At 44.8% G+C, this 14,266-nt stretch overlaps 1 protein-coding gene across 5 annotated transcripts; it reads left to right on the top strand.

Moving 5' to 3' along the window:
* Positions 1–7: 7 nt before the first annotated feature.
* On the top strand, positions 8–13,571 carry LOC135385241 (uncharacterized). 5 transcript variants are annotated; one of them, XR_010420370.1, is made up of 5 exons: positions 8–76; positions 409–690; positions 1,100–1,310; positions 4,449–4,501; positions 13,553–13,571. XR_010420370.1 is itself a non-coding variant. In XM_064614445.1 (5 exons), the coding sequence occupies exon 5, from the start codon at positions 5,007–5,009 to the stop codon at positions 6,453–6,455; it is 1,449 nt and encodes a 482-aa protein (XP_064470515.1). In that variant the 5' UTR covers positions 8–76; positions 409–690; positions 1,100–1,310; positions 4,449–4,501; positions 4,881–5,006; the 3' UTR covers positions 6,456–6,841. The 5 variants fall into 5 exon arrangements, 2 of the variants coding, with proteins under 2 accessions (XP_064470515.1, XP_064470516.1); XR_010420368.1 differs by lacking the exon at positions 13,553–13,571 and adding an exon at positions 4,699–4,872; XR_010420369.1 differs by lacking the exon at positions 13,553–13,571 and adding an exon at positions 4,686–4,872.
* Positions 13,572–14,266: the final 695 nt, after the last annotated feature.

Here is a 14,266-nt window from a genome sequence, read left to right as displayed (position 1 = left end):
TTTCGGACTGGTGGTATACGCTGTCTGCCACGTACGAGCTTCCAGCAGTGAGTGTGCCACGTAAGAGCCAAGTGATGTGAGTATTTCAAACCATTCTTGTGTTACAGTGTATCTTATAGCTAAATGAAATGCGGGCATGTATTTGTTTTAAATTCTTTTTATTGTTTCGCTCAGATGAGACAGCAGAGACATGGTAGCCGATTTCGAAAGAGTGATACCGTAACCGCTGTGCTTTCCATTCCCAATGAGTCTTGCAATATTGTACACATTGCCGGGACATCGTTCTATTACTTGCCTGGGTTCGAAGCTTATTTCACATAGCTTCGAGCACTCGAAGTTATAATAATTGTGCGCGACATTTGCTTCTTTCAAGCAATGCCATAGTTGACGTGTATCATTTTGCGACAGATTTACTCCGTATCTCGTCGGATGACCATTGCTGAGCCAAAGGCGTACGGCAGTTACTGCAGCTGGACATCGGTGGACGTAGATGTTATGGTCAATCTGAGTCACGGTAGTGCATTTTCCCTGTTTCAGTGTTGGTTTTGTAAATTCTGTTGTAGCTACGAAAACGAACAGGGAAACAGCACTCAGAAAGGACAAGGTGTAGCAGAACATCTCCGGACATCTATTTACCATGACGACCTACAGTAAAATGAGACAACTCGTCATGGATTTCAATATTTATTGGTAAGCGTCTTTGGGTGACAACCTATTTTGCAACAGGTCAATTGTCATGTCGTTTATGTACACAGCCAGGTAATGGTAGCCAGTCTTCATTGCGTAGTACATGATACATAGACTTTCGGCCACCAGTTGCATTACGTCGACGTCACGATCACCGTAATAGCTGAATATTGAGCTCATCTGTTTTCCCCATTCGGAGACCAGGTCGAACGGGTGGTCGGATAGGTGCTCACACTTCCTGTGTACCCTGGCATACATTGTTTTTGAAGACTCCCACACAGTCTTTTTCGCGGGAAGGTTCAGAGGCAGGGACTGGAACAGGAAAATGTCTCTGGTTATCTTAAATGCTGCGACGAGCACTGTGTCGTCCGTTGACTTCGATGAACCGCATTCTAACACGTCATTCCAACAGGTATGAGGACGGCGACATTTTCCTTGGAGTTGATGATCCTGGGTAACGTCCCGCATGCCGCACACATCATCACCCGGTTGGGACCAGGAATCGCCAGCGTTGGCTGGCTGTTCGACATCGGACCAGTGATCGCCAGTCATTTCGTCGTCGGTGGTGGCAGGTAGTTCTCCGGAACCCAAGTCCTTCTACGACTTCCAGAAGGTTGCAACAGGTACTGCACCTTTCCGTTCCGAACGCGTCTTTTTATAATGCGGTGGCCCTTTCCAGGCTGCACACGTGTTAATTCGCTTGCATAAAATTGACCTTCAATAGGTTCTTCCTGCTGGTCACGTAAGAGATAGGTATTCGGGTAACCAATCTTGACTGCTCTCACCACAAAAATTTCACGCGTAAACGAACCAAGATAACTTTTGACTAACTGGTGTCTAGACTTTGCTATTCTGACAAGCTGGCCAACGCGAAAACGTGGCTTCTCTGGGGGTTTGCTCGGAGTAGGATAGAGCTTTTGCCTAAATAAATGTTCATTTTCTTGTTGACATCCACAGGCCGTGCCGACAGAGTTCTATGAACACGATGATTATATGCTTTGACCAGAGGCTGTAAAATTTTCAAGTACGATTTATGTCCCTGATATTCAAAAGCACGATAAAGTGGCGTCATAAGACTTCGAATAGATCGTTCTGCAATACTTGCTTTCGTATTTGAATTAGAGTGGAAGAGAGATATCCCTTTTGATTTAAAAATGCTCCGACTGACTTATTGGTGAACTCTGTACCTCTGTCTGAATGAATCAGTCTCGGAGTCCCAATACGTCTAAAAGCGAGTCTCAGTCCACGTATAATTTCCGCTGCTCGTTTATTCTGCACAGGCACTACAGCAAGCATACGAGAAAATGCGTCGATACAAAACAAAAGATAGCGAAAACCCTTGTTGTATCTCGACAGTTTCTGAAGGTCTTTCAAATCTATTTGGAATATATCCTTCACACCCAAAACGATGGTCTTCCGGAAACTGACGTGGTCGCTTAAGTTCTCTGAAGAGAGAGTACACATCACTGGTTTCCAGGAACTTGGCAACCTTCGGCGGCTTTTCACCGATCGCTCGTGCGAGTCGTTGAACACCACCTAGAGCACCAGGATGGTATACGTCCACGTAAGCAGCCATTAGCACAATTTTCTTCCACGAACACGAAGTCCGTCGAAATGACAAGTAGGCATTTATAACGGCTGCCACGTCACCTTTGTACCAAGAGGGCGATCGATTGTGCAGTTCGTATTTTATAAGCTCGATGACGGAACTACTTGGAACAACGCAGAGAATGACAGATAATCCTTCCCTCTTCATCTATCGCAAATACGGTCTTTAGCATCTGCAGAATGGCGAGGGCCTTCTTCCTGTGTCGTGCGGGAAAATGCGCCAGAATGTTTTCGTCCCGAAGGTAACCACAGTGTTCCTGTTGCGTTTCCAACGTGCTCAATACCGGTTCCATTCTCGAAGTCTCTTAGCCGCTCTTGTGATAACCGGAGAAATGCGTCGACGAGGTGTCTCAGGTGTGAACGTAGGACTACCGGCTGATGGCTCTGCAGTCTCCTTTTCAAGTCGAGATGGATGTACGATAAGTGTCGGTATATTTAGCTTGACCAATAGTGGTAGGATCCTCTCGAGATACGCGGGTCGCCACACATTTCGCGCTCTTGTGACCAAATAATAAACAACGTCTACAACGTTGGTATTTGGTATTTGTTCACCATTGACAATGAGCTCAAACGTTTTATTATTCCAGCCGAGCACGGGTTTTAGTAAACGCAGTAATGGCTTGCTCTCATCTTGTAGCCGCTGCTCATAAAATTAACGATGGCATCTTCCTCCTCGTCCGCTTGAATCTGTGTCTGCTCTCTTGTCGATGCCACATGATTTGTCTCCTCACCTGCTGCACTAGGCTGTCTTAATGTGTTCGCGGGAGGATGCAATAGCTTGTGCAAGTACTGTATGATCTCCTTGGCCTTGATATCATCAGGCTCCTGTTTATTCAATATCGACGGAATAGTGCTTTCCCGATAGGGAACAAGCTCGTATTTCTGCATTATTTAAATGCCGATTGCTTTTGCGATGCTTTTGCCCGCTAAACTTGAAACGAGACCTAACAAGGGGGGCAACAAAAATTGCAAAAACCCGCCGGACTGATGAAGAATCCGTTTAACTTTCTTCACATCTGCACGGTCTTGCCTGGAAGCCAGTGTCCTAATGGGTGTTGCAAAAGGCTGCAATTGCTTTTTAACTTTCGCCGGTACGTCGATGTTTCCTTTGCAGAGGTTCATACAAATCTCCCTGATTGTTCGTAGCTGTTCCCTGCTGGCATGTTGAATCAGGTTGTAACGATCTTCCCCTGTCTTTGCTTCAGCGATCATACGAAGGAAACGAATGTGTTTGTTAAGCCTTTTCATGACCTGTATACGATCTGTCTGTGATCATCCGGGAAAATGTTGGTCCACACCTTATAGTGATCGTTGCTCTGTTGAGACAAGTCGATAACTAAGTATGAGTATGGTTTCTGACAGGCATCTTTATATATCGTGGGCAACAAATCATTTCGCCCGAAAATCTGCCTGGACAGCATACGCAGCTGGTCTGTAGTGCGTGGTGAACGAAATAAAACGAGAGCCGTGCTATTGAATTGTATTGTGCGATACAAAGGGTCGTTGACGAACAGGTATTGCGAGATGAACACAGCCGTGATTGACAGGTGGTGACACCCAGCGATATAAAATTTGCAGATTTCTTTGAGTCTTTGCCGGTCGGCTAAACAGTCGTCAAATATAAATAATGAGTGGCTATAATTCTCCGGATCTGCAGGGATGTCTTGACTGAAATTTACTTCAGGAAGGAGTATCGAATACCGGCTGCTTATAAAGATAGATATACCATATTTGCTTGAACGGTTTGTCAAAGAGGACAGCTCTGTGTTTAATTAGTCGTGCCACGAAGGTGGATTTCCCACTTTGACTAGCCCCTGAAATTGACACCGAGGCAGGCGTCACGAACCTAAAAGGTGCTATCACTGTCATTTCGTGCAAGGGAATGAAGTCTGGTCAAGATACGTTTCGTTAGATAAACAAGTCCGTGCTTGCAAACTGCAGGGAAAAAAAGCAAACTGCAAAGGTAGGTTCGACTGCAGAGTTGACGATGTAAAAAAAAGAAGACTCCTCAAGGTTGCCATGCTGGCAACTTCTTATATAAGAACTGTCTGACGCTCAGCTCCTTCACTCTCGAACCTCCTTCTGAGGAGGTATGGTGTTCAGAATGATGAAATATTTTGCAGTGTTCTAACATGTGCTCCTTTTGTTTTCAGTCGGTCCAACGTGTCCGAAGGATCATCGTCGTCATCATTGCATCAGTGTACAAGTAAGCATCATGTCTTCGTCGATCTTGCATAAACTTGACAAGTTAAAGAAATGTGGAGAGTTTCAAAAAATGGCGACAATTCCTAAAAACATCAAGTATGATGTGGTTGATGTTAACAAAATTGAAACGAGGTATGGCGAGGGCGGTCTACGTAGAAATTATGAAGGATCACGAGCACGTAAAGGTGTTCCTTCCAGCTCGGTTTCATAAACTAAGCACTCAAGACATCGAAGACATGAGGAACACGAGCGGACTCTGGATGGAGAAGAAAGAGCGAGTTGGAAAAGACGGGAAACGTCTTCTTTCGCCAGACATCGTGTTCGGTCAATCCGAGTAAAAAAATAAAAAGAAATGGTGACATGCCACCTTTGTCCTCCAGCCGATCGGCAGCACTACACAACAGCACTGGGACTTCAAGTTCATCTGGCTAACGTTCATAACCTTGCAACACCCTGTATCCCATTTTGTGAGACACTCTGTACGCTCCGCAACTATACCAACCGCTATGAGCTTCATCTACATGACAGAGACGACGACGGGCAGGATGTCAGCACATTCTTTCATGAAAACGGACGCTACCTTGCCGGTGTACTTCGACATTTCGGATTTCCGTTACGCTTTTAATGTTTTGCTGAAGGCGGAACTCGGTCGACATACGCCTGAGGATGAGATCATATTTGTCACTCAATTTATTCCTTCGAGTGTGCTTACGCTGTGGTCGGAACGAGACGTAGAACGTGCTGTCATTGAAGTAGGCACTGAAGTCACCAACAATTTAGAAAAGCTTGAAATGCAAGGGTCGGGATTTTTCTTATTTCGAATTCACGCCTGCATTCTTCATGTCGGTCGTCTCGCACCACAGCTCATTGGTTGTACCGACTTTGAATTGCCAAACGAATTGAAAAAAAAGTGTCGGTGTCTTCAGAGTGTCGACCTTCACGAGGATAGTGAACAGAACATGTGTTTCGCATTTTGCGTACTTGCCGGTCTACATCCTGCAAAGGGTTCTTACAGACGCAGAGCTTCATCCTACAGGTCATACCTGTCTCAATATGTATTTCCAGAGACGTTTCCTGTAGTGTTCCCGAAAGATGTAGAAATGTTTGAGAAGCAGAACGATGTGAGCATTAACGTGTACGGTTATGACAAAGATGAAAAATATGTTTACCCGATTAAGGTTGTTGACGACCAGTGCAAGAAGCATGTCGACCTACTGCTGATTGACTTCCATTTTGTACTCATTACTAATTTCAATGCTTTGTTCACACCACCTGGTTATTTTCACTGCAAACGGTGTACGATGGGTTTCACCACCCCGGGTGTACTCGCCGATCATCTACTAATGTGTAAACAACAAAAAGTGTCCAAGACTATTTTTCCAAAGAAGGGTGAGACACTGTCGTTTGCCGGAGAGCATTTGATGTCGGAAGTTCCCTTCTACTGTGTATACGACTTTGAGAGTGTACTATCACAGTGTTCGGGAGGCGGGAATGTCTACGAGGAACACATCCCTTCATCCTTCTGTCTCCTCGTCATACGCTCGTGCGATTCGTATGTCTTGAAGAAACATATTTACCGTGGTGCAGACTGCGTTTCCGTTTTCATGGAACTATTGCATAATTTGCATGATGAGCTGTATGCGATGTTGCACGAGACTGTGCCCTTGCAAATGACCCCAGGAGACGAGCTCGAACATTCTGAAGCCACTCACTGTAACATCTGTAAAGAACCATTCACTAAGAAGCAGAAAGTGCGAGACCATGATCACGTAAGTGGAGAATTTCGCCAATCATTGTGTCAGGGATGTAATCTGAAACTGCGGATACCACGGAAAGTGCCCATCATTGCACATAATGCCAATTATGACCTCGGATTCATAGTAGCTCATCTGCACCTGCTTCGGAAGACAGACATCAGAGTGATAGCCTCCAGTTGTCAAAAGTTAAGGCTATAGACATTGGTGTGTTCCGCTTCATAGACTCGTTAAGCTTTCTCAATGCTAGTCTCGACACATTGATGAAAAATCTATGTGACAAAGGTGAATCTAACTTCAGGTGTCTGCGTCAGTTTTTCGCAGAGGAGGACTACTTCAGGTTGGTTGTACGTAAAGGGGTTTTCTGTTATAACTACGTTACCTCTTTTGAACGTTACGACGAGCCCTGTTTGCCATCACGTGACCAGTTCTTTAACCAACTGAACGGATCAGAAGTGAGCGAGGAAGATTACCGCCATGCGCAAAATGTGTTTGAAAAATTTCAACTGAAGAGCCTGGGCGAGTACTCGGATTTGTACCTTCTGACGGACGCATTGCTTCTGGCAGACGTGTTTCAAAACTTCCGAATATGGGGCGTTGGAGACGCACAAAATTGAACCACTTCATTTCGTGTCACTCCCGACTAAGCATGTCTTGCGCACTAAAAATGAGCCGGATTAATCTGGATTTAATCCACGATCCCGATGCCTATCTGTTAATTGAACGGGGTCTGCGTGGTGGTATGACCCAGTGTTCAACGCGAATGGCCACTGCAAATGTCCCAGGGACAGAGCAGTACGATCCCGAAAGAACCAAAGACCATAATTCATTACATGGACATAAATGGACTCTATGGCACGGTATGCGTGAACCACTCCCATTCGGAGACTTTGAATGGCTGTCACCCGAAGAGGTCGCAGGTTTAGATGTAACCCTTGTTGCAGATTATGCCAGACGTTGGTTATTTTTTAGAGGTAGACCTGTCCTACGTACAAGAGCTCCACGAACGACATAAAGATTATACCGCTCGCGCCCCGAAACAATGAGCGTCCCGTATGAGTTGTTTTCGGATTAACAGAAAGACCTGATGAAAAAATTTTAACCTCCCACAGCATGATATAGAACTGAAATTACTCCTTACATGCTTGACAAGAAGAAGTATTTTCTTCATTATCGCAGTCTAAAGTTGTACCTACAGTTGGGCTTCGGCTCGAGAAAATCACCGGGTGCTCAGGTTTCAAACAAAAACCATTCCTGCGATCCTATGTTGACTTCCATCATGAACTACGCAAGGCAGGGCAACCAATACCTTCGAACGTAACCTGTACAAGTGGTTTAAGTAACTCCGTATATGGGAAAACATGTATGATGTACGAAAGTTCGTCGACTGCGCTTAGCAACTTCCGAGGAGCAAGTGTTGAGATTCTTGCGTAAACCGAACCTCAAACAATTCAGGGGCTCTAAGCTCTAACGTTAGTCTTGTTTCAGTTCGGCTCAATCGATAGTCCGTATGCGACAGCCTCTGACCTGGGGTTCACTATTCTCGAGCTGTCTAAAGTCATGATGTATGACTTTTATCATAAACAACTTGCTTCGGGTAGCCCCGAACACAAGGGCTCTTGTATATGGACACAGATTCTTATATCGTGATGCTGAGCGATGAGAAGGCCCTTGCGGAGCTCGCCGATACCCACCTTTGATACATCTGGTCATTCTGTGATGACTCGATGTATTCTACGAAAAACAAGATGGGTGCTAGGAATATTTATGAACGAAATGCCCCACGACCACATCCCTAGGGTTCTGTTGCCTGAAACCAAAGCTCTTGCACTAGACCCTCCATAGTAAAAGACGATACAATCGTGCTAAGGGGGTGAAACAATGTGAAGCCCAGAAGTTGCATTATTCAATGCACATAGACTCGCTTAAGCTTGGGGAAGTGTACAAAGTTTGTTCGAACCTCATTGTGCGCAAGGAAAATATAAATAAAAGTGTATGTGTTCCGAAAGTAGCTTAAATCCCCTAGACACAAAGCGTTTCATTTGTGAGGATGGTATCCACACGTTACCCTTTGGGTACGCATCCAATGGAAAGATGTAGACAGTTTTCTATGCATAGTTGCCCTACCTGGCTGTTGTTGTTGTAATGCTGTTTTTTTTATATATATAAGATTGTGCCTGTAACGAACATGGAAATAAATACAATTTTATTGTGTCAAAGTACACTGCAACATGACATGTTGTCTGTCTTTCTTGGGAATTTGCTTCCGTACAAGACGGGTACCAGCTTTGTTGTTCAGTGTGGAGTTTGTTGACGAAAATCTCTGAGTGCACTCTCGGAGCGAGAATCCACAAGCCAGCATGCTGCCCTACATACAGGCAGTAGAGGCCACCTGTAGCTGATCCATAGCCAAGAAGTCTTTTCTTGTTATAGTAAAATGACCTGGTAGATGAATGAATTGGTAGGAGATTTCTTTGTAGACGGGCTGAAGCCGGTAACTATCAAAAATACGTAACCACATTGTCACCGGAAACATAAGTCATGGTCCAGTGTTCACTGTTACTGCTCCTTGGAGCTGTGTTAATCACATAAATCCGGTATGGCTTCCTGTCTTGCGATTTCATTGCATGCAAAGGTTCCCCGAAACAGTTCTCTGGTGCAGTATGTCCTACTGAATGCTGCATAGAACTGCCACTCCTCCATGTTTATTTTTCAGAACAAATTTCACTCGTCTGTCTTTGTTGATTTCTAGCACACGAGGTGTTTCGGATACAAACAACACCGTACTGCTTCTGTTAGATTGGCAGCAAACGTTAGGGTCAGACGAACGTTGGCTTGAACAACAGACAAAGAGCATTCACTTCTGCATCTGGAGTAAGATGGTAATAAAGCATAAATGTCTCTTTTGCATACGCAGCTGGAGTATTGGTATATCCTTGCGTTTTAGTTGGTGAAGCAGGTGTATATAGGCTTTGGAATAGATGTCTCGTTGGAAGTCGAACTCATCCGTGTACTGTTGTCCACCAACGTCCAGTAGTGCTCGTTTTAGTTTGAAGTTCTCAAGCTTGAATGGGTTTCGTGGTCTGCTACCTTGGTAGGCATCGCTCCTGACCATCAATACTGTTAACTTGGAGGGAACTCGCTCGCTGTACAAGTCGTCAAATATCACCTGAGATTGGTTAGAGGCGATTGGTTCTGTACTTAAGTTCCAGTCCTCGGAGAAGGTATACTGCAGGTGTTGTTTGAAGTCTTCGTTCTATACCAACAAGTATACTCGGCGATAACTGAACACGTCGGAGATAGAGCACGATACGTGAAAATTTCCACAGTGTGCTTTTCTGTTGAACCATCAGCTTGCAAGAGACGAAAATCATCCGACGCTTGACGTAGCACAACTCTTATGTCGGCTCCGTTAAGAATGAGCTTCTGTTGTTGACATATGTCGCTGAAGATTGGGCTGTACATGTCATACAGTGCCGATCCCTTTGGTTCGCTTGTAACGAGCGAAACTCCTTTTGAATCAGATGTGGGAGCATATACCTCACTCGTACCTAAAGGGGCCTGGCTCGGTATAACATTGCTGAAAGGTGTGTGTCTGAGTTACATTGTTGGCATTCGTAATGATGTCCAAGTAGGAACGGTAACCATAATGTTCGAAACTCGAAACCAAGGTTGAATTCAGGTAGATATGTACGTGTTGAAACAACGATGAACCAAACGCTTGGACAGGTATGACTGCATCAGGTGTTGTTGAAGTGCTTGTTGTAGTTACCGCTGGATCTCCATTCTTTCGAATGATCTTGGCACTGATTATGCAAAAAGCTGGATTGAAGATCAAAGAAGCCCCACCGAGTCCCGGAACATTGTACTCGATCACTCCGCTTGATGTCGGAGCAGATACTGGGAAAAACTCGACTGTATTCAGACTTCTCCAAAGCAAAGTTTGTAGGTGGAAGAGAGAAGAGTTCCAGCTGGTTTGTAGTACACAGACAGGAATCTTTATGCACTACTGCAATAGACATTTTTTTTTTTCTGTCAAGTAAAGAAGTCAGATTTCCTCCGCTTCTCCGCAGGTCGAGCTTTTTTTAACGGCCTTGCGTTTTCTTCCTTTCCCTGTGAGTCTCTGAAGTAACTCGTCACGAGTTTTATGCACTGTGCGGTCTACTCCTTTCTTGACGGCTTCTCGAAATGATGCTCCTTGCTGGACTTCCTCGGCTATATGTCTTCCAGTATCAAGGAGCTTTCTTCCAACGTATGGCGCTACCTTCTTGGTCAGTATGGGCAAGAAACCCCTCATACGTCACCAATATGCCTCCCTCCAATCTGATAAAGCTCGGGAGCAGTATAGTGTGGTAGATGCTCTCGCTTTCCTGCACCAAAATGTGCTATGCAACATGGTGGGTTTGTTATATACATTTTACGTAGGTGGATCGTCAACCCGACACGTCCAGAGCCAGAAATGAATGGAATGAAATCACCTATCTCGTTTGCCAACTCGATTTGAATGGTTGTCAATTCCTTCGCAGATACATATTTATAGTACGAGGTTTGTGAATAAATAAGACATCACATCAGTCCTACCCTGGACTCTGAAGGTATCGATCGAAGAAGTGGTGCTGTCACGTCACCCACAAATTCGTTCTCGATGACATCGCAGTATATGAAAATATAGTTTTGAGCAGGGAATAGACAAACGTCTCGTTCGGCGACTGCATAACTTGAGAAAGTTGTCCTCTTTCCGAAGCCCAACATCAAAGCCAAATAAGGATGAAAGGTCACATAGCCATCGTTCATGCGTTCCAGGTGACAAATTCCGTTGTATGGGTTACATACGAGGAGACGAGCATCTTGCGACAAATGAAGTTTTGTTCGATAGGCATGGTTAATGGAATTAACGAGGTCCTTCCCCGATTCGTAGTAGCCTTCTGGAACTTCATACTTTACCGTTCGTGAACGATAGGTAACTATGTTAATCGTTTCTTCCGTATCCACCTGGTATTTGAGTAGCTTCACGGGTGACCCTCTGTCCAACTCTCCACAGCCGATTATCTTTTCAGCCATGCCAAGCTTAGCGGCAAGAGTTGCGCTAATTTCCAAACCATAGTTCAGAGGAAGTTGTATCTCATAATGACCGCTACCACGTATAATTCTTGTCTTATACTGCAAATGTTTTGCTAAAAATTGTCTCAAAGGACAAGAGAATGTTTTCATTAGCGTTGAACTTGACCTTCTCTGTTGCTTCAATCGTAGAACCAAGGAATGTCGTTTCCGATATACTATTGACTGTGTCAGTTACATTTTTAATCGCAAAAGGGATGTTGATTTCTGTTAAAGCGGCCTCCCACCTACCCTCCAACTCTGTGGATGGGCTAGCTTTACTCGGAACTTGCTCATTGTGTTGTCGGGAAACACATCCAAAGATGCATTTGAGAGCAGGTTCACATAGAACTGGTCAACCATGTTTTTTTTTCTTTTTCTGATGAAATTTCTACGCGTACGCTTAATTTATATCGCCAGAAAATGCGTTGACGTTGTCACAGCGAAACTAGCGTGCTGCGGTTTGAAACCGAAATTACAGTCCGGTCAATAGCTTGAAACCAGAGGGCATCTGGCAACACCTAGGAATTCGAAACTGAAACCAGAACTACACGTGGAGCAACCAAGCTTGGCGTCCATTCATTTAAAACCGAAACCGAAACTACAGACGGCCAAAGCTTGAAAACTAGAGGGCGCTTGGTGGGAACCGAAACTACCTGGCGCTCTGACGCGGCAACCAAACTAGGTGACGGACTGACGTCAACCCGATCGGAAAAATACTATTAAATGTCATCAGATGTTATTGCCTGTTATTAAATGTCATTTGTGTGTTATTACATGTCATTTGCGTGTTATTACATGTCATTGCGCGTTATTACATGTCATTGCGTGTTATTAAATGTCATTAAACGTGCATCCAGGTGCCCATCAAACACTATCGACACGTGAGTTCCCATTGTTTACCTGAGTTAACCGTTACCTTATCCTGGCGGCGCATGTTATTGAAACCTGGGAACCCATTGTTCACACTATCGATACATGATTTCCATTGTTTTCTGATATATCTTATCGTGCGTGTGCGTGTCGCATGTAACCTGAGCGGCCCATTGTTATAAGATTAATATATACCACTACTCTAGGGTTATACATTTCCTGTACCTTACTTTAGCCACCCTTAGACGTGCTGTAGACCATGACTAGTCCTGCTACCGTCCTGGCATGCATTCATGCAGAAATGTGATATAATTGATAGCAACATGGATCTCAGCATAAACATTTATTCACAGTAAACCACACACGAAGTCTACGGTACAAAACTCAGTCTAAGACTGGATTGACTTTGCCGCCAAGCAGGCGTCTTGTGTTTTGACTGAGGAGTGTTGAACTGGCAGCAGGGTGCTGATGGCCACCTCATTCATTTCTTCTAATGAGTGATGGTTGGTGCTGCAGCACTGCCTCCAATGACTCACTGTGGCTATAAAATAGAACAAAACATGTCAGAAAGCATTATGTAGCCTGCTAGTTCTAACTAGTTTGTTTAGTGGCTATGCACACTCTTTCACGGGAAATTGTCTGGCCACATAAGAGCAAAAACTGTATCGACACTGATCTGAGAGACACATCAAGAAAAGAAGCTGCACGTACAAAAATCACAGGACTGTTACAGGTACACAACACGAATTGCAGCAACAGCTGAAAATCTGTTTGTGCGTGACTACCTGATGAGTACGCTAGAGCCCTGCAGTATCCTCGGATGGAAGCGGATATCCGCAAGATACTTGCAGATTCGGATGAAAATCTATCACTTTCTGCGGTGTGCGGAGTATGCGGATATACCGCATGCTGTAATTTTTCTACTAGCAATTGATTTGTATTGCGCGCCGACAGCGAGCGCATGCCCGGGTTCACCTTTGACCATGCACGGCCAAGACGGAGAGAAGACATTCTGGCGTCCACAGGAGCACCGGCGAGGTAGCGTTCCACGCGTTCCAGAAGTCTCTCCATATCGCGTTTGTTGAAAGGTTTACTTTTACTTGTCGTCGTGAGTCCTTCCGTGAGAGCATGGAGGCATCCGAAATTATACCAACATTCTTCCGGCGGTGTTTACGCGTCCTTCGAAACTTGCGGATCGGATGCGGATATTGCGTTTTGCTCAGCGGATCAGATGCGGACGTAAACGGTTGTGTATGCAGCGGTGCGGATCGGATGCGGATAACGTGTGCGCGGATGCGGGTCGGATGCTAAAAATGTTATCCGCGCAGGGCTCTAGTGGACGCTGCCAGGATCTCAGGGAAACGAGGATGTACAAGCTGTCGCTGTGAAAGACACCTGGTGAAAGTACATCAATGTGACAGGCGTTCTCGTGACGCACGACCTTACCTGGTTCAGCAGGCGACTGCGAAACACTCCATGATTGGCGCAGCACTTCCATCACTGCATTACGCTAAAACAACATCTGTGCTGCTCTCATAACTTTGGTGCAAAAATTCTGTACAGGATAAAAATAAACAGTGTGTATATTAAAAAAGACAATACAAAGCAAGAGCTGTATCACCACGTCAAATATTATCAGGTTTATTCCCATGACGTCATCCGCAGGAGACCGCCACTGTCGCTAGCAGGCAGATTTGCAGCCATCGGCCTTTGTAGATCTCGGCCCTATTGTAGATCTCTGTCAAGCTGTTACCCATATTATACTCACCGTATATCTGGTGTTTAAAACTTGTTGCTCTGTGATTTGTAGAATATCCAAGCAATTTCCAGGTTCTTGGTGTTAATAGTCACTTAAAAGCATAATGCAGGGAACAAATGCAAGGACGTAACATTGAGGGACCTATAGTATGGCGCTGAGGTGACTTCAGTGAATAAACCTTTTAGGAACTCAAACCTTGCACTACTGCCAGATAGCTGTTTGGGTGAAGTAAGACGGAATGACATAGTCACGCTGTTCTCCATGCAATACCAAGGATGTTTCA

Source organism: Ornithodoros turicata, chromosome 2 (assembly GCF_037126465.1).
Source record: "Ornithodoros turicata isolate Travis chromosome 2, ASM3712646v1, whole genome shotgun sequence".
Taxonomy (NCBI): Eukaryota; Metazoa; Arthropoda; class Arachnida; order Ixodida; family Argasidae; genus Ornithodoros; species Ornithodoros turicata.
This window is presented reverse-complemented; position numbering and strand designations above follow the sequence as displayed.